Source organism: Oncorhynchus kisutch, linkage group LG11 (assembly GCF_002021735.2).
Source record: "Oncorhynchus kisutch isolate 150728-3 linkage group LG11, Okis_V2, whole genome shotgun sequence".
NCBI classification, from domain to species: Eukaryota; Metazoa; Chordata; class Actinopteri; order Salmoniformes; family Salmonidae; genus Oncorhynchus; species Oncorhynchus kisutch.
In genome coordinates, this window is record NC_034184.2 from 37,012,311 (window position 1) to 37,032,628 (window position 20,318).

The 20,318-nt window shown below is 42.5% G+C and overlaps 1 protein-coding gene across 1 annotated transcript in view; it reads right to left on the reverse strand.

Annotated features, from left to right (window-relative positions):
* Positions 1-20,318, reverse strand: part of LOC109899106 (neuroendocrine convertase 2) — a 74,316-nt gene that overhangs the window by 2,592 nt on the left and 51,406 nt on the right. Inside the window, exons 9-11 of the mRNA XM_020494161.2 lie at positions 19,741-19,956; positions 17,293-17,393; positions 2,838-3,065 (exon numbers count right to left, since the gene is read on the reverse strand). Coding sequence (XP_020349750.1) covers positions 2,838-3,065; positions 17,293-17,393; positions 19,741-19,956 — 545 coding nt within the window. The remainder of the gene's footprint in view (positions 1-2,837; positions 3,066-17,292; positions 17,394-19,740; positions 19,957-20,318) is intronic.

A 20,318-nucleotide genomic window follows, 5' to 3' on the forward strand; every position in this document is an offset into this window, starting at 1 on the left:
CCTTGTCTCAGGGTAGTAAGTTGGTGGTCTGTTGATATCCCTCTTGTGGTGTGGGGGCTGTGCTTTGGCAAAGTGTCAATGGGTATCGTCAGACGGGGCCACAGTGTCCCCCGAGACACCCCCCTGCCTCAGCCTCCAGTATCTATGCTGCAATAGTCTATGGCCGGGGGACTAGGGTCAGTCTGTTATATTTGGTGTAATTATCCTATTCTTTCTGGTGTCCTGTGTGAATTTAAGTATGGTCCCCCTCCAGTTTTAACTGTTCTGCCTGCGGCTATGGAACCCTAACCTGTTCACCGGACGTGCTACCTTGTCCCGAACCTGCCGTTTTCGACTCTCTCTCTCTCTCTCTTTCTCTCTCGCTCTCTCTCTCTAACGCATGCTCGGCTGTGAAAAGCCAACTGACATTTACACCTGAGGTACTGACATGGTACGCCCTCTACAACCACTGTGATTATTATTTGACCCTGCTGGTCATCTATGAACGTTTGAACATCTTGAAGAACAATCTGGCCTTAACATTAGCTAGTTAGTTAGAGAGCTGCTGGAAGGATATCATGTCATTGGAGGAGTGGGTGAGCCACCGACTTTTTCCCCTCATATCGTTTTTCGGTGGCTACAGATAGAGATGCAGGTGTCATTTGGTTTTCTAGTGAGAAATTTAGGAACTTGAACAACTTTTATCTAGTTCAGCATATCTCTTGCATTCGTAAATTCACTCTGGCTATCTACTCCGATTTCAGAGCACTTGTCTGAGTGAGCTCAAAATAAATTATGGATTTATGAATGCGCAACACCCGCTGAATATGACCGGTGCCAGTAAACTTCTGCAAAAAAGTAATTCAATGGTTGCCAGCAGCACAGTTAGTCACTAAGGCTCTGGCTAATGTAAACAAGCTAACCAGCTCTACTAGGTGTTCTCTCATTTGTGTCTGGAAGCAGCTAGCCAACTTTAGCCAGTCAGCTTGGTTGCTTAACTGCCATTGTGAGGAATGTGCAGATCAACCCTACTCCTTGGCCTGAGCGTTCCTGTATCAATAGCACAGTGTATGCTCTGAACCCTCGGAGACCGAAAAGCTCTGAATTTATGAACAGACAATCTGACAATGCTCTGAATTTACAAACCACCCACTGGAGGCAATTTATTAACATACCCCTAGTTGTCAATCAATTTTACTTGATTTTCCACCATCATTTGCAAAAAAATTCATAAGAATCCTACAATGTGATTTTTTTTCTTTTTTTTTCTCATTTTGTCTGTCATAGTTGAAGTGTACCTCTGATGAAAATTACAGGCCTCTCTCATCTTTAAGTGGGAGAACTTGCACAATTGGTGGCTGACTAAATACTTTTTTGCCCCACTGTACTCCAGAATGTTATGAAGAGTGATCAGATGAATTGCAATTAATTGCAAAGTCCCTCTTTGCATTGCAAATGAACTGAATCTGCCAAAAACATTTACACTGCATTTCAGCCCTGCCACAGAATGACCAGCTGACATCATGTCAGTGATTGTTGAGTGTTGACGAGAACAAGGCTGGAGATCACTCTGTCATGCTGATTGAGTTTGAATAACAGACTGGAAGCTTCAAAAGGAGGGTGGTGCTTGGAATCGTTGTTCTTCCTCTGTCAACCATGGTTTCCTGCAAGGAAACATGTGCCGTCATTATTGCTTTGCACAAAAAGTGCTTCACAGGCAAGGATATTGCTGCCAGTAAGATTGCACCTAAATCAACCATTTATCGGATCATCAAGAACTTCAAGGAGAGCGGTTCAATTGTTGTGAAGAAGGCTTCAGGGCGCCCAAGAAAGTCCAGCAAGTGCCAGGACCGTCTCCTAAAGTTGATTCAGCTGCGGGATCGGGGCACCACCAGTACAGAGCTTGCTCAGGAATGGCAGCAGGCAGGTGTGGGTGCATCTGTATGCACAGTGAGGTGAAGACTTTTGGAGGATGGCCTGGTGTCAAGAAGGGCAGCAAAGAAGCCACTATAAATATCAGGGACAGATGGATATTCTGCAAAAGGTATAGGGATTGGACTGCTGAGGACTGGGGTAAAGTGATTTTCTCTGATGAATCCCCTTTCTGATTGTTTGGGGCATCCGGAAAACAGCTTGTCGGGAGAAGACAAGGTGAGCGCTACCATCAGTCCTGTGTCATGCCAACAATAAAGCATCCTGAGACCATTCATGTGTGGGGTTGCTTCTCAGCCAAGGAAGTGGGCTCACTCACAATTTTGCCTAAGAACACAGCCATGAATAAAGAATGGTACCAACACATCCTCCGAGAGCAACTTCTCCCAACCATCCAGGAACAGTTTGGTGCCGAACAATGCCTTTTCCAGCATGATGGAGCACCTTGCCATAAGGTAACTGTGATAACTAAGTGGCTCAAGGGAACAAAACATCGATATTTTGGGTCCATGGCCAGGAAACTCCCCAGACCTTAATCCCATTGAGATCTTGTGGTCAATCCACAAGAGGTGGGTGGAAAAACAAAACACCACAAATTCTGACAAACTCCATGCATTGATGATGCAATAATGGGCTGCCATCAGTCAGGATGTGGCCCAGAAGTTAATTGACAGCATGCCAGGGCAGATTGTAGAGGTCTTGAAAAAGAAGGGTCAACACTGCAAATATTGTCTCTTTGCATCAACTTCATGTAATTGTCAATAAAAGCCTTTGACACTTATCTAAAGATACTGAGGCAGCAGACTTTGTGAAAATTAATATGTTTGTCATTCTCAAAACTTTTGGCGACGACTGTACATCTTAGTACTACTTCTATTTTCAGCCAGGTCGGTATTGTATTGTCTGTACTGTGCCCGGTCACTTACTGGACATCCTGCAATGATCCAGCCACGCAGTGAAAACGCTCAGGGACAGTCTTCCACTCCTTGGCCATCTTGACCATGCCGCCAGCGTCCAGCACACCGTAACCAAACAGGTGGTTGAATTCCAGGCCCACGCCGTTCCTCCGCCACTGGTGCACCTCGTCATGTAGCTGGTTTCTCTTGGAGGTCAGCACGGACAGGTGCTGCATGTCCCTCCATGTCAGGTTAGGACTGCAGAGGGGATGAAGGGGTGAGGGGGAGAGACAAGACAGAGTTAGATTATTATTTATTTGATTGAACCTTTATTTAACTAGGCAGTCAGTTAAGAATACATTATTTTTTACAATGACGGCCTAGCCCGGCCAAACCCTAACCCGGACGACACTGGGCCAATTGTGCGCCGTCCTATGGGACTCCCAATCATGGCCGGTTGTGATACAGCCTGGAATTGACCCAAGGTCTGTAGTGATACCCCTAGCACTGAAATGCAGTGCCTTAGAGCACTGTACCACTCGGGAGCGCACTCTGGAGATGTGTGTATCAGGTGTACACAGGTGATAGATCAGGCAGTTAAAGGCCGAAGGCAGATTTTCCTGTGTTTCATATACAAATGAAGTCGGGAGTTTATATTCACTTAGGTTGGAGTCATGATAACTAATTTTTCAACCACTCCACAAATTTCTTATTAACAAACTATAGTTTTGGCAAGTCGGTTAGGTTTCCTAGAGATGAATGAACTTTGGTGCAAAAAGTGCAAATCAATCCCAGAACAACAGCAAAGGCAAATAGCAAATAGAACTGTTTGGCCATAATGACCATTGTTATGTTTGGGGGAAAAAGGGGGATGCTTGCAAGCTGAACCACACCATCCCAACCGTGAAGCACGGGGGTGGCAGCATTATGCTGTGGGGGTGCTTTGCTGCAGGAGGGACTGGTGCTATTCACAAAATAGATGGCATCACGAGGGAGGAAGATTATGTGGATATATTGAAGAAACAGCTCAAGACATCAGTCAGGAAGTTAAAGCTTGGTCGCAAATGGGTCTTCCAAATGGACAGTGACCCCAAGCATACTTCCAAAGTTGTGGCAAAATGGCTTAAGGACAACAAAGTCAAGTAATTGGAGTGGCCATCACAAAGCCCTGAACTAAATCCTATAGAAAATTTGTGGGCAGAACTTAAAAAGCGTGTGTGAGCAAGGAGGCCTACAAACATGACTCAGTTACCCCAGCTCTGTCAGGAGGAATGGGCCAAAATTCACCAAAATTATTGTGGGAAGCTTGTGGAAGGCTACCCGAAACGTTTGACCCAAGTTAAACAATTTAAAGACAAATACTAATTGAGTGTATGTAAACATCTGACCCACTGGGAATGTGATGGAAGAAATAAAATCTAAAATAAATCATCCTCTCTACTATTATTCTGCCATTTCACATTCATAAAAAAGTGGTGATCCTAACTGTCCTAAATCAGGGAATTGTTACTGGGATTAAATGTCAGGAATTGTGAAAAACAGAGTTTAAATGTATTTAGCTAATGTGTATGCAAACTTCCGACTTCAACTGTATATTGCCACACCATGAGATTGGGATAATACTGTGAAATTGTGAAAATGATGATCATGTAATTTGAGTGTAAGAGCTGTTTGAAAAGACTGCCTGAAATTTCACCATGTTTTGTGTGGGATGGAGTTTTAGCCTGCCTGGTGTCATCAGTTAGATATATAAATAAATACTTAGCTAGATATCTAATTGTGTCGTTATCTGTGATATGATTCCTAAAAATAATAAGCCTGCTGGCTGTTGATTGCAAGAATGAATGGCGCCTAACCCTAACCCTTATGATGATAGCTAGGTAGCTAGCCAATAGTTATGACTTTTGAAAGCTCGGGCTGGTAGTCAGCATGGTAACTAAATCATCCTGGTTTAGTTTACAACTGTCAATGTTGTATTCTTGTTATGTACTATTAGGCTACATGTACACACACTGTATGCAATTATTTCTCTCTCCTCTCTGACACTGGTGGACTGTCCACCCTCAGACCTTCTTGGGGACTACACTGTAGATATGTCACCTGTGCATCAGGCAGTCAATATTTGTTTATTTAACAAGGAAAGTCAGTTAGGAACAAATTCTTAGGAACAATGGCCTAGGAACAATGGATTAACTGCCTTGTTCAGGGGCAGAACGACAGATTTGTACCTTATCAGCTCAGGGATTCGATCAAGCAATCTTTCGGTTACTGTCCCAACTCTAACCACTAGGCTACCTGCCGCCCCAATAGAAGCTGTTCCTGTGCTGCCAAGGACAGACAGGGCTGGAGAGACTGGACAACATGCTGCTGAGTCTGCAGACAGGGCTGGAGAGACTGGACAACATGCTGCTGAGGCTGCAGACAGGGCTGGAGAGACTGGACAACATGCTGCTGAGGCTGCAGACAGGGCTGGAGAGACTGGACAACATGCTGCTGAGGCTACAGACAGGGCTGGAGAGACTGGACAACATGCTGCTGAGGCTGCAGACAGGGCTGGAGAGACTGGACAACATGCTGCTGAGGCTGCAGACAGGGCTGAGGGACAATCACACCCTCACAGCCTAGATTCAAATATAGAAAGGAGAATATGACGTGGTTTGTTTATGTTGCACCATAATGCAAGGGAAAGCAGTTATGCATCGTAGGGAACCAAAATTGTTTTAGGTTATGGTGTTCCAGTGAGTGTTACTCATTGTGGACATAGGCACTAGTAAAGGGAATCCTAGTCTTCACCCAAATAGCTCAGATTGTCACTGGTCATTTCACCTCCAATGCATGCTTTTAATTTGTTCCCATTCTGACTCTTCATATATTAGGCTTTAGGCCTAGTGGAAGGTATAAGGCTATATGCCTTGTGTATTAGGCTATAGGCCTAGTGGAAGGTATAAGGCTATATGCCTTGTGTATTAGGCTATAGGCCTAGTGGAAGGTATAAGGCTATATGCCTTGTGTATTAGGCTATAGGCCTAGTGGAAGGTATAAGGCTATATGCCTTGTGTATTAGGCTATAGGCCTAGTGGAAGGTATAAGGCTATATGCCTTGTGTATTAGGCTATAGGCCTAGTGGAAGGTATAAGGCTATATGCCTTGTGTATTAGGCTATAGGCCTAGTGGAAGGTATAAGGCTATATGCCTTGTGTATTAGGCTATAGGCCTAGTGGAAGGTATAAGGCTATATGCCTTGTGTATTAGGCTATAGGCCTAGTGGAAGGTATAAGGCTATATGCCTTGTGTATTAGGCTATAGGCCTAGTGGAAGGTATAAGGCTATATGCCTTGTGTATTAGGCTATAGGCCTAGTGGAAGGTATAAGGCTATATGCCTTGTGTATTAGGCTATAGGCCTAGTATGTACAGAAGCAATTGAAGTTGTAAAAGTTCATTATTGTTATTATTTACCTTATTCTTATCATATTTTGTGATTCCAAAGTTTGATGTAACTTGCACATTGTTTTCAGGTTTGCATAACAAGATGTATTATTATTAAATTATTCTTGATTTCTTCATATTTTATTATTTGTGTATGTTTTTCCCATATCATATTTAATACTACATTTCATTTGTAATACGTTTTGGTGCAGATATGTGTTTAATAATCAAACTAGATAAGAAAGTGTTGGTAAAACTTTACAACAAGATACTATTTGTAAAGGGTTTATAAAGGGTTTGTAATTACGTTATTGATGGTTATTTAATCATTTGTAAATGCATTATACACCTTTAATAAATGGGTTATAACTAACTGGTCAAAATGGTGCGATAGCCAGTCAGTGCTTTCCAAATAGTGAGCCACTATTTATGTCCAGCTATTCACCATTTATACATGCACTTACAAATGTATACTATTGAACCTTTATGTATCATCGTGCAACATTGTTTTAAATCGTTGCACAGTTAAACAATAGTTATTTTATCACTTTTGGGTGTGATGCATTGTTCCTCTGTCCCAAGAACAGATAGTTCCCGTGATGTGTCTTGCCGACTTTTGAAACCTTGATGATGCATTAGACGATCTTTGTTATGATATAGTTAGATAGCTAAGTAGATCACGTTTGCTGACTAGATAACTTCGCCAGCTAGCAAACATTAGCTGCCAGCTAGCTAGCTAACATCGACAATTGCTTTAGATTTCTTTTTTGGATTAGTACGCTAGCTAGCTAGTTAGTTATCTAACTTTTGAACTCGGGTACTGTCTCTAGCTTGGTAGCTGGTAAGTTAGCTGCTAGCATACTCTGTCAACACAATAGTGGTTTAGATTTTAAGACTAACTTACAACCTATTATTAGCAAAAATGTTAACTAGCTAGCTAATTTCTTAATCTGTAGTAGTTAATTTAATGTTAACATGTTATGTTAAACACTGGATATTATATTTATTATTATTAGCTAGCAGTGGATAACAACTAGTTAATCCTAAATGGTATTGTTATGTTCCCTGCAAGGAACCCAAAAATGTTGCTCAAACAGAAGAGGGAACTAACAAAGAGTCATTAACAACAACGGAAACAGGTGGGGTTTTAAGAGGGGTTCTGAAAGACACTCATGGGGATGTCCTCTGAAAGTTGACTAGAAACAACAACTGGGACCTAAAAGACACCCACCATGAGACACCAAAGACACCCACCCGCTAAATCTGCACAAGACGCAAACAAAATAAAACAATAAAAATAAATTCAAGACAGGAAGCAAACCAGAAAGTGGAGAAAAACGAAAATAGGGAAGATCAGATAACAAACAAAAAAAAATATTAAAAGGGATAGACAACTAAAGATGTTCCATGTCTCTTTAGATAATTGGAGCACAGGGCCAGCCACCCTTAAATATAACTTGGGCCAGCACAGGTGAAAACCCTTCGGACTAACGAGATGGACAAGCCAGCACAAGTGTAACACATACTGACTAATGAGATGACAGCAGTTGTTGAGCACCAAATGCTTATGTACTAACATCAAACCTCAAAATATAAATGGAAAAACCAAAGCCTGTAACACCTTCCCTTTAAGACAACAAATATATTCCATATTATGTTCAAAAAGTTTGCTCACAACCAACAGAAATCAACTTACATATCACAACATGATCAATTTAAAATGTGTCACTACTCGCCTTCTCCAATATAAATATGGTGTCAACAATTAAATAAAAGACAAAACGGCAAAATATATATAAATATAAACTCGGCAAAAAAGGAAACGTCCCTGTCTTTCAAAGATAATATGTAAGAATCCAAATAACTTCACAGATCTTCATTGTAAAGGGTTTAATTAAACACTGTTTCCCATGCTTGTTCAATGAACCATAAACAATTAATGAACATGCACCTGTGGAACGATCATTAAGACACTAACAGCTTACAGGCGGTAGGCAATTAAGGTCACAGTTATGAAAACGTAGGACACTAAAGAGGCCTTTCTAACTGACTCTGAAAAACACCAAAAGAAAGATGCCCAGGGTCCCTGCTCATCTGCGTGAACGTGCCTTAGGCATGCTGCAAGGAGGCATGAGGACTGCAGATATAGGCCAGGGCAATAAATTGCAATGTCCGTACTGTGAGACGCCTAAGACAATGCTACAGGGAGACAGGATGGAAAGCTGATCATCCACACAGTGGCAGACAACGTGTAACAACACCTGCACAGGATCGGTACATCCGAACATCACACCTGCGGGACAGGCACAGGATGGCAACAACAACTGTCCGAGTCCCTTCATCAGTGCTCGGACTGTCCGCAATAGACTGAGAGAGGCTGGAATGAGGGCTTGTAGGCCTGTTGTAAAGGCAGGTCCTCACCAGACATCACCGGCAACAACGTTGCCTATGGGCACAAATCCACCATCGCTGGACCAGACCGGACTGGTAAAAAGTGCTCTTCACTGACAAGTCGCGGTTTTGTCTCACCCGGGTTGATGGTCGGATTTGCGTTTATCGTAGAAGGAATGAGTCTTACACAGAGGCCTGTATGGAGCGGGATCGATTTGGAGGTGGAGGGTCCATCGTGGTCTGGGGCGGTGTGTCACAGTATCATCGGACTGAGCTTGTTGTCATTGCAGGCAATCTCAATGCTGTGCGTTACAGGGAAGACATCCTCCTCCCTCATGTGATACCCTTCCTGCAGGCTCATCCTTACATGACCCTCCAGCATGACAATGCCACCAGCCATACTAGACACCAGATATTGACTGTTACTTTTGATTTTGACTTCGGCTTTGTTCAGGGACACATCAGGGTTTTTCCTTTATTTGTACTATTTTCTACATTGTAGAAGTTGTGAAAACATCAAAACTATGAAATAACGCTTATGGAATCATGTAGTAAACAAAAAAAGTGTTAAACAAATCAAAATAAATGTTAGATTATAGATTCTTCAAAGTAGCCACTCTTTTCCTTGATGACAGCTTTGCACACTCTTGGCATTCTTTCAACCAGCTTCACCTGGAATACATTTCCAACAGTCTTGAAGGAGTTCCCACATAGTCTGAGCACTGTTGGCTGCTTTTCCTTTACTCTGTGGTACAACTCATTCCAAACTATCTCAATTGGGTTGAGGTCGTGGGATTGTGGAGGCCAGGTCATCTGATGCAGCACTCCATCACTCTACTTCTTGGTCAAATAGCCCTTACACAGCCTGGAGGTGTGTTTTTGGTCATTGTCTTTTTGAAAAAACAAATGATAGTCCCACTAAATGAAAACCAGATGGGATGGCGTATCACTGCAGAATGCTGTTGTAGCCATGCTGGTTAAGTGTGCCATGAATTCTAAATAAAACACAGACAGTGTCACCAGCAAAGCACCCCGACAAACCTCACACCTCCTCCTCTATGCTTCACGGTGGGAACCACACATGCAGAGATCATCCGTTCAGCTACCATGTATCTCACAAAGACACAGTGGTTGGAACCAAAAATCTTGGACTCGTCAAACCAAAGGACACATTTCCCCAGGCTAATGTCCATTAATTGTGTTTCTTGGCCCAAGCAAGTCTCTTTTATAATTGGTGTTTCTTCACAGCAAATCAACCATGAAGGCCTGATTCACGCAGTCCATTCTGAACAGTTGATGTTGAGATGTGTCTGTTACTTGAACTCTGTGAAGCATTTATTTCGGCTGCAATCTGCATTGCAGTTAACTTATCCTCTGCACCAGAAGTAACTCTGGGTCTTCCTTTCCTGTGGCGGTCCTCATGAGAGCCGGTTTCATCACAGCGCTGGATGGTTTTTGCGACTGCATTTGAAGAAACGTTATATCTTGTTGAAGTCGGAAGTTTACATACACTTAGGTTGGAATCATTAAAACTTGTTTTCAACCACTCCACAAATTTATTGGGGAGGGGGAAGCTTGCAAGCCGAAGAACGCCATCCCAGCCGTGAAGCACGGGGGTGGCAGGATCATGTTGTGGGGGTGCTTTGCTGCAGGAAAGACTGGTGCACTTCACTAAATAGATGGCATCATGAAGGATGAAAATTATGTGGATATATTGAAGCAACATCTCAAGACATCAGTCAGGAAGTTAAAGCTTGGGTCGCAAATGGGTCATCCAAATGGACAATGACCCCAACCATACTTCCAAAGTTGTGGTAAAATAGCTTAAGGACAACAAAGTCAAGGTATTGGTATTGGAGTGGCCTTCACATGGCCCTGACCTCAATTCTATAGAAACTGTGTGGGCAGAACTGAAAAAGCGTGTGCGAGCAAGGAGGCATACAAACCTGACTCAGTTACACCAGCTCTGTCAGGAGGAATGGGTCAAAATTCACCCAACTTATTGTGGGAAACTTGTGGAAGGCTACCTTTAACGTTTGACCCAAGTTAAACAATTTAAAGGCAATGCTACAAAATACTAAGTGAGTGTATGTAAACTTCTGACCCACTGGGAATGTGATGAAATAAAATCTTAAATATATAATTCTCTCTACTATTATTCTGACATTTCACATTCTTAAAATAAAGTTGTGATCCTAACTAACCTTAGACAGGGAATTTTTACTAGGATTCAATTATTTCCCTCAGGCCTGGAGGGAAGCTAAAGTCATTCGCTACCCAAGAATAGTTAAGCCCCCTCTTTTACTGGCTCAAATAGGTGACCAAGCCTGTTACCAACCCTTAGTTCGCTTCTGGAAAAAATAGTGTTTGACCAGATACAATGCTATTTCACAGTAAACAAATTGACAACAACATTTCTGCATCTTATAGGGAAGGACACTCAACAAACACAGCACTTACACAAATGACTGATGATTGGCTGAGAGAAATTGATGATAAAATGATAGTGGGGGCTGTCTTGTTAGACTTCAGTGCAGCTTTTGACATTATCGATCATAGTCTGGTGCTGGAAAAACATATGTGTTTTGGCTTTAAACCCCCTGCTATAATGTGGATAAAGAGTTACTTGTCTAACAGAACACAGTTTTTTTTTAATGGAAGCCTCTGAAATATAATCCAGTTAGAATCAGAAATTCCCCAGAGTAGCTGTTTAGGCCCCTTGCTTTTTTCAATTTTTCCTAATGACATGCCACTGACTTTGATTAAAGCCAGAGTGTCTATGTATGCGGATGACTCAACACTATACACGTCAGCGACTACAGCAACTGAAATGACTGCAACACTCAACAAAGAGCTGCAGTTAGTTTCAGAGTGGGTGGCAAGGAATAAGTTAGCCCTAAATATTTCTAAAACTAAAAGCATTGTATTTGGAAAAAAACACTCACTAAACCCTGAGCCTCAACTAAAACTTGTAATAAATGATGCAGAAATTGAGCAAGTTGAGATGACTAACCTGCTTGGAGTAACCCTAGATTGTAAACTCTCATGGTCAAACTCATTGATACAGTAGTAGCTAAGATGGGGAGAAGTCTGTCTATAATAAAGCGATGCTCTGCCTTCTTAACAACACTATCAACAAGGCAGGTTCTACAGGCCTTAGTTTTGTCGCACCTTGACTACTGTTCAGTCGTGTGGTCAGGTGCCACAAAAAATGACTTTGGAAAATTGCGATTGGCTCAGAACAGGGTAGCACGGCTGGGCTTTGGATGTACATAGAAAGCTAATATTAATAGTATGCATGTCAATCTCTCCTGGCTGATAGTGAAGGAGAGATTGCCTACATCACTACCTTTATTTATGAGAGGTTATGACATGTTCAATGCACCAAGCTGTCTGTCTAAACTACTGGCACACAGCTCGGACACCCATACATACCCCACAAGACATGCCACAAGAGGTCTCTTCAAAGTCCAGAACAGACTATGGGAGGCAAACAGTACTACATAGAGCCATGACTACATGGAACTCTATTCCACATCAAGTAACTGACACAAGTAGTAAAATTAGATTTAAAAAACAGATAAAAAAAACACCTTATGGAACTTTGGGGACTGTGAAGCAACACAAACATAGGCACAGACACGCACACACACACGCACAGACACACACACACGATAACATACTCACTATACATACACATGGATTTAGAATACAGCATATACACTGCACAAACATTTGACTTGTTTCAGGAAACTAGGCATATTGTCACTCCCTGACCTTAGAGAGACTTTTTATGTCTTTATTTTGGTTTGGTCAGGGCGTGAGTTGGGGTGGGCATTCTATGTTTTGTGCTTCTATGATTTTCTATTTCTATGTTTTGGCTGGGTATGGTTCTCAATCAGGGACAGCTGTCTATCTTTGTCTCTGATTGGGAACCATACTTAGGTACCCTTTTTCCCACCTGTGAAAAATCCAGAAAATCACATTGTAGGATTTTTTATGAATATATTTGCAAATTATGGTGGAAAATGAGTATTTGGTCAATAACAAAAGTTCATCTCAATACTTTGTTATATACCCTTTGTTGGCAATGACAGAGGTCAAACGTTTTCTGTAAGTCTTCACAAGGTTTTCACACACTGTTGCTGGTATTTTGGCTCATTCCTCCATGCAGATCTCTTCTAGAGCAGTGATGTTTTGGGGCTGTTGCTGGGCAACATGGACTTTCAACTCCCTCCAAAGATTTTCTATGGGGTTGAGATCTGGAGACTAGCTAGGTCACTCCAGGACCTTGAAATGCTTCTTACGAAGCCACTCCTTCGTTGCCCGGGCGGTGTGTTTGGGATCATTGTCATGCTGAAAGACCCAGCCACTTTTCATCTTCAATGCCCTTGCTGATTGAAGGAGGTTTTCACTCGAAATCTCACAATATATGGCCCCATTCATTCTTTCCTTTACATGGATCAGTCGTCCTGGTCCCTTTGCAGAAAAACAGCCCCAAAGCATGATGTTTCCACCCCCATGCTTCACAGTAGGTATGGTGTTCTTTGGATGCAGATCAGCATTCTTTGTCCTCCAAACACGACGAGTTGAGTTTTTACCAAAAAGTAATATTTTGGTTTCATCTGACCATATGACATTCTCCCATTCTTCTTCTGGATCATCCAAATGCCCACTAGCAAACTTCAGACGGGCCTGGACATGTACTGGCTTAAGCAGAGGGACACGTCTGGCACTGCAGGATTTGAGTCCCTGGCGGCGTAGTGTGTTACTGATGGTAGGCTTTGTTACTTTGGTCCCAGCTCTCTGCAGGTCATTCACTAGGTCCCCCCGTGTGGTTCTGGGATTTTTGCTCACCGTGCTCACCGTGATCATTTTGACCCCACAGGGTGAGATCTTGCGTGGAGCCCCAGATCGAGGGAGATTATCAGTGGTCTTGTATGTCTTCCAATTCCTAATAATTGCTCCCACAGTTGATTTCTTCAAACCAAGCTGCTTACCTATTGTAGATTCAGTCTTCTCAGCCTGGTGCAGATCTACAATTTTGTTTCTGGTGTCCTTTGACAGCTCTTTGGTCTTGGCCATAGTGGAGTTTGGAGTGTGACTGTTTGAGGTTGTGGACAGGTGTCTTTTATACTGATAACAAGTTCAAACAGGTGCCATTAATACAGGTACCAAGTGGAGGACAGAGGAGCCTCTTAAAGAAGATGTTACAGGTCTGTGAGAGCCATAAATCTTGCTTGTTTGTAGGTGACCAAATACTTATTTTCCACCATAATTTGCAAATAAATTCATTAAAAATCCTACAATGTGATTTTCTGGATTTGTTTTTCTCATTTTGTCTGTCATAGTTGAAGTGTACCTATGATGAAAATTACAGGCCTCTCTCATATTTTTAAGTGGGAGAACTTGCACAATTGGTGGCTGATTAAATACATTTTTGCCCCACTGTATGTAAATGTGAAATTTCAGATTATTATTATTTTCTTTAAAAACCTGTTTTTGCTTTGTCATTAAGGGGTAATGGGAAGGGGTCTGAATAGTTTCCGACGGCACTGTATGAAGTGGGTAAAACAGTATGTAAACATAATTATAGTGAACAGTGTTCAATGACTATATACATAGGGCAGCAGTCTCTAACATGCAGGGTTGAGTACCAGGTGGTAGCCGGCTAGTAACAGTGACTAATGTTCAGGGCAGTCTACTGGGTGGAGACTAGTGATGATTATTTAACAGTCTGATGGCCTGGAGATAGAAGTTGTTTTTCAGTCTCTCTGTCCCAGCATTGATGCACCTGTACTCTCTTTGCCTTCTAGTTGGTTGCGGGGTGAACAGAACGTGTCTCAAGTGACAGAGGTCTTTGATGATCTTCTTGGCCTTCCTGTGACAGCGGTTGATGTAGTGGAGGTAAGACAGTCTGCACCCAGTAATGTGTTTGGCTGAACACACCACCCACTGGAGAACCCTGTGATTTCAGATGGTGCAGTTGCCATAACAGGCAGTGATGCAGCCCTGCAGGATGCTCTCAATGTTGCATCTGTAGAAGTTAACGAGGGTCTTAGAGACCAAGCTGAATTCCTTCAACCTCCTGAGGTTGATGAGGCACTGATGCCCCTTCTTCACCACACTTGGATGGACCATTTCAATTTGTCAGTGATGTGCATGCCGAGGAACTTGAAGCTTTTCAGTCTCCCATCAATTTGGATGGGAGTGTGCTCCATCTGCTGTCTACTGAAGTTCACATTCAGCTCCTTCATTTTGTTGACATTGAGAAGAGATTATTTTCTTGGCACCACTCCGCTAGGGCCCTCACCTCCTCCCTGTAGTCTGTCTCATCGTTGTTGGTAACCAGGCCTACAACTGTTATGCGAACAGGGAGTACAGGAGGTGGCTGAGCACATTTCGTTTTGTTACCTTTACTTTATTGGGTACATGAACAATGGTGGACATCTTGAAGCAAGTGGGGACAACAGATTGGGATAGGTAGAGATTGAATATGTCAGTACACACTCTGCACATGCTCTGAGGATACAGCTTGGGATGTCGTCTGGGCCGACAGCTTTGTGAGGGTTAACACGCTTAAATTTCTTACTCACTTCGACTATGGAGAACGAGAGCTCACAGTCCTTGTGAACGCCGTTTGCCCGCCTAGGCAGCACTGTGTTTTCCTTGAAGCGGGTGAAGAAGGTGTTTAGCTTGTCCGGGAGCAAGGCATCGGTGTCCGCTATTCAGCTTGTTTTCCCTTTATAATCCATGATTGTCTGGATTCCCTGCCACATATGTCTCATGTCTGAACCTCTGGACTGCAGCTCTACTTTGATGTTTTGCCTGTTTGATTGCATAGCTGGATTGTTTGTGCTTGTCCATGTTCCCAGTCACCTTGCCATGGTTAAGTTCGGGGGTTTGCACGAATGCTGCTATCTAGCCACATTTTCTGGTTTGGGTGAGTTCTAATTGTCACAGTGAGAACACCATTGTCTATACATTTCCTGATGAACTCAATCACAGAGTCAGTGTATACGACGTCAATGTTATTCTCAGATGTAACACATATCCCAGTACGCATGAACAAAACGATCTTGAAGCGTAGATTCAGATGAAAAGGCCTTACCACGAGTACTACCTGTTTAAGTTCCTGCCAATTGGAAGGGAGGAGCAGAATGGAGGCTTGATCTTATTTGCCGAAGGGAGGGTGGGGAAGGGCCTTGTAGCCTTCCCAGAAGGGAAAGTAGCAAAGGTCAAGAATTCTTGATGAGTGAGTAGCGCAGACGATGTGTTGATAAAACTTCGGTAGCGTTTCCCTCCGATTTGCTTTATTAAGGTTTGCTTTATTAAAGAAATGTTCTTGGAAGAACTGGCCCACATAAGGTTCTTTGTGGAGCCAGAAAACTCATATGGTTCTAACTTAAAATCTTTATTTTTAAGAGTGTATGTAAAAAAGACAGAATTAAAAGGATCGAAAATTATTGGGAGAGTAGGTGAATCCTTTCAAAAAATGATGTTGCTTCATGTACTTAAGATAGTATATTCTGAACATTCTACATTTATATTGTTTTAGGACCTTATCCCTGTATCCTGGAGACACCGTACCCTGGAGCCTGGCCTAGCTATGGTCAGTGGCAGGACTCCACCCTACATGCTCCCACAGTGTCTACAGTAACTATCAAGTCAAATATATTGTGTTATATTGTTCAGATCAAATGTGCCAATTGCCTTCCCTAGTATAAGTTTTAAATTTTTGCGACCATAAGGACGAAATTAAAAGTTTTCACATCGGCTATGAATTCATGATGTTTGAAATATCAAATTATCGCTATTGACATAGTGCTAATCTTTGTTGAACATAATAGAACCCCAAAACAAAACTATGCATTATTATTCTGGATTTTATCGTCGTAGAACTGGGCTGAGGTATTCCTCTGGTTTACTTGTCAACAACGTGACTTACGCGTCCCGGATGGAATTGCTGGGAGAACACTCCAGCACTTACATCACCAGCTAGTGCTGAGTCGCTCTGTTTCATGTATATGTGCCTTTCGGTAATTAATAAAATATGAATGTGTGCTTTGAGCGCAGTCTTCAATATAAAATGTTTTATTTTTCTGCCATGTAATGAGGTATAAAGAACACCAGGCAGGCCAAACATTATTTGTATCCCTGGCACGAACACAGAGTAAAAACTGGGCGAGACAATACTTTTTTTCATGGCGTAAGTCTGTGGGCCTAATGGCAGGTTTGGTAAATAAGTGATTGAATGAAGAGAGAAGATATGAAGTGGTCTGAAGAGGAGGAGAGCAATTGAGGGAGATAAGAAGAAGAAAGGCCCTGATGAGGAGAGAGAGAGAAAGCGAGAGAGAGAGAAATTTGAACTTGAATTTAACTCTGGGAGAGAAAGACAGAGAAAGGAATAGGTAGTTTGTAATGAGACATTCATGGTTTCAGTCACTGTGGAACTGCATTTATATAAAACATCTCATCCATGTTAATATAGTGAGAACAGCAAAAGCCATATTCTGTGTAAGTTTTTCAGACACTGACCGGTAATGACTGTATAAATATTTAAGAGGCAGCATTAGTCCATGGGCGTGGGGGGCAAATGATGAGGAGGGCAGATGAGGTGTGTGTGTGTGTGTGTGTGCGTGCATGCGTGCGTGTGTGCGTGCATACTTGGCCTCTAACGCCAAGGCAAACACTCCGGCTGCTTCAGGAGCTGCTGCTGATGTTCCAGAGTGGCGCAGGGTGCAGTTTCCATACAGGTCCGTGGTGGCCTACCATAACACAACGATGGAAGACGAAGACTGTAGTCATATCAGTGAGCTAACAACATTAAATGAGAGGAGAGGAGAGGAGAGGAGAGGAGAGGAGAGGAGAGGAGAGGAGAGGAGAGGAGAGGAGAGGAGAGGAGAGGAGAGGAGAGGAGAGGAGAGGAGAGGAGAGGAGAGGAGAGGAGAGGAGAGGAGAGGAGAGGAGAGGAGAGGAGAGGAGAGGAGAGGAATATACTTCAAGAATGCAAATTATTCAGTAAACACAAAAGCATGTGGACACTCCTTCAAATTAGTGGATTCAACGATTTCAGCCACACCCATTGATGACAGGTGTATAAACACCAAGCAAGTGGCACCATGAAGACCAAGGAGCTCTCCAAACAGGTCAGGGACAAAGTTGTGTAGAAGTACAGATCAGGATTGGGTTATAAAAAAATATCTGAAACTTTGAAAATCCCACTGAGCACCATTAAATCCATTATTACATTTTTTTAAAGAATATTGCACCACACATGAGAGGGCCGGCCACCAAAACTCACGGACCAGGCAAGGAGGGAATTAATCAGAGAGGCAACAAAGAGACCAAAGATAACTCTGAAGGAGCTGCAAAGCTCCATAGGACCACTTTAAGCCGTACACGCCACAGAGTTGGGATTTACGGAAGAGTGGCCAGAAAAAAGCCATTGCTTAAAGAAAAAAATTAGCAAACACGTTTGGTGTTCACCAAAAGGCATGTGGAAGACTCCCAAAACAAGAAGCTACTCTGGTCAGATATTGAACTTTTTGGCCATCAAGGAAAACACTATGTCTGGAATAAGAGAACATCATCAGGGTGGTGGCAGCATCATGCTGTGGGGATGTTTTTCATTGGCAGGGACTGGGAAACTGGTCAGACTTGAAGGAATGATGGATGACGCTAAATACAGGAAGCCTCTTGAGGGAAACATGTTTCAGTCTTCCAGAGATTTAAGACTGGGATGGAGGTTCACCTTCCAGCAGGACAATGACCCTAAGCATAATGCTAAAGCAACACAAGTGGTTTAAGGGGAAACATTTAAATGTCTTGGAATGGCCTAGTCAAAGACTAGACCTCAATCCAATTGAGAATCTGTGGTATGACTTAAAGATTGCTGTACACCAGCGGAACCCATCTAACTTGAAGGAACTGGAGCAGTTTTGCCTTGAAGAATGGGCAAATATCCCAGTGGCTAGATTTGACAAGTTTATAGAGACACCCCAAGAGACTTGCAGCTGAAATTGCTGCAAAAGGTAGCTCTACAAAGTGTTGACCTTGGGGGGAGTGAATAGTTATGCACGCTCAGGTTTTCTGTTTTGTTGTCTTATTTCTTGTTTGTTTCACAATAAATAATATTTTGCATCTTCAAAGTGGTAGGCATGTTGTGTAAATCAAATGATACAAACACCCCAAAAAACATTTGAATTCCAATTTGTAAGGCAACAAAATAGGAAAAATGCCAAGGGGGGTGAATACTTTCTCAAGCCACTGTATAGCCAAAGCGTACTTTGGAGATTAAGTGAAACATTTACAATATTAACATAATTAAAATCGTAATAATCAAGATTGTCCCATTGACAATCAGTAACAACAATTAATCAAGGGTCAAAATAACCATACATTGAGCAGTAACAATAACATAGAGGACATGTGCAGGTTGGTTGGTCTGTCAGACACTGTCCCTCATTTTATGGCAGGTAGCAATGTAGTGCTTTGCCAACCAACAGCTCTCTGCGTCCTCCCTCAACAGGACGCGTAAACTATTCTCATCAGAGAGGTCTTTGAATCCTTTAGAAAGTCTTTCAAATTTGTGGAAATTACACACTCTTTATATTTTTTTAATTGTGTCAGGAAATGCAGCTCTGTCTTGGGTTCTGCTGTGGTGCTGTGGTTGCACAGCCTTTCCTCAACAGGGAGCCGGTTTTTCCTGTGTCTACCCTTCTCAATGGCAAGGATGTGCTCACTGAGCTTGTACTTTGTCAAGGTTTTGATCAGTAACCAAGGTCAAATAGTTTGCCATAGTGATGTGTCAATTTAGGGCCTATCTCATCCCTCTCTCCCTCCCTTCCGGCCCCTATGGCACAGATGATTCATACATTCTCTTGTGATAACTCTGCACGTGGACATAATTCCCCAGATAAATACAGATATAACAACCAAGCAGAAAGTTATAGTCCATCTCTCTCTGCTATGTCATTGTCCCAGTCCTCTACTCTGATGGCAGATATATGCACTCAGTGTACTCAAAGTACTCAGCCTGAGGATAACAATGATATGAACTTGGTCAACCACTCCCTCTCTCTCTTTTTTTCACACCCCTTCTCACACACTCACCACGCCAGCCTCAGGGTTCCTCTTGCGTCCGTTGCTGAAGGTGGATGCGAGGGTGGAGGAGCAGCTCTCGTCATACAGGGCCGTGCGGCCGTCGTTGATGGCTGAGTTGATGGAGATGGTCCACATGCTGGAGGCATAACCATCGCAGTTACAGTCATCATAGCTACCACCGTCTCCAGAGGCCCATACGTAGATACTGCCTTTCCTTCCTCGGCCCTACAAGACAACACTGGCTTCAGGATGTGTTATAGGGGTAGAAGCAGTGGAAGTGGTACAGATGTAGATCTTAATTTTATCACCCTGTTGTAGGAGAACTTTCCTGCAATGCAGGAAATATAAAACGTATAGTGTATATGAGGTTTAAAAAGGCTTCTAAAGTTTGTAATTTCCACTTATACATTTAAGACTTGATTTTTATTTACGAAAAATCTATCAACACCTACAAAAAAAATATTAATTATAATCCAGATAACAATTCACATTTCCAGTTGCTTCAGGTTTATTTTCCTAATGTAGCAAACTGGCTCAAATTAAGATCCAACATCTGTAGTGATAGCAGTACATTGGTAGTAGTGCTG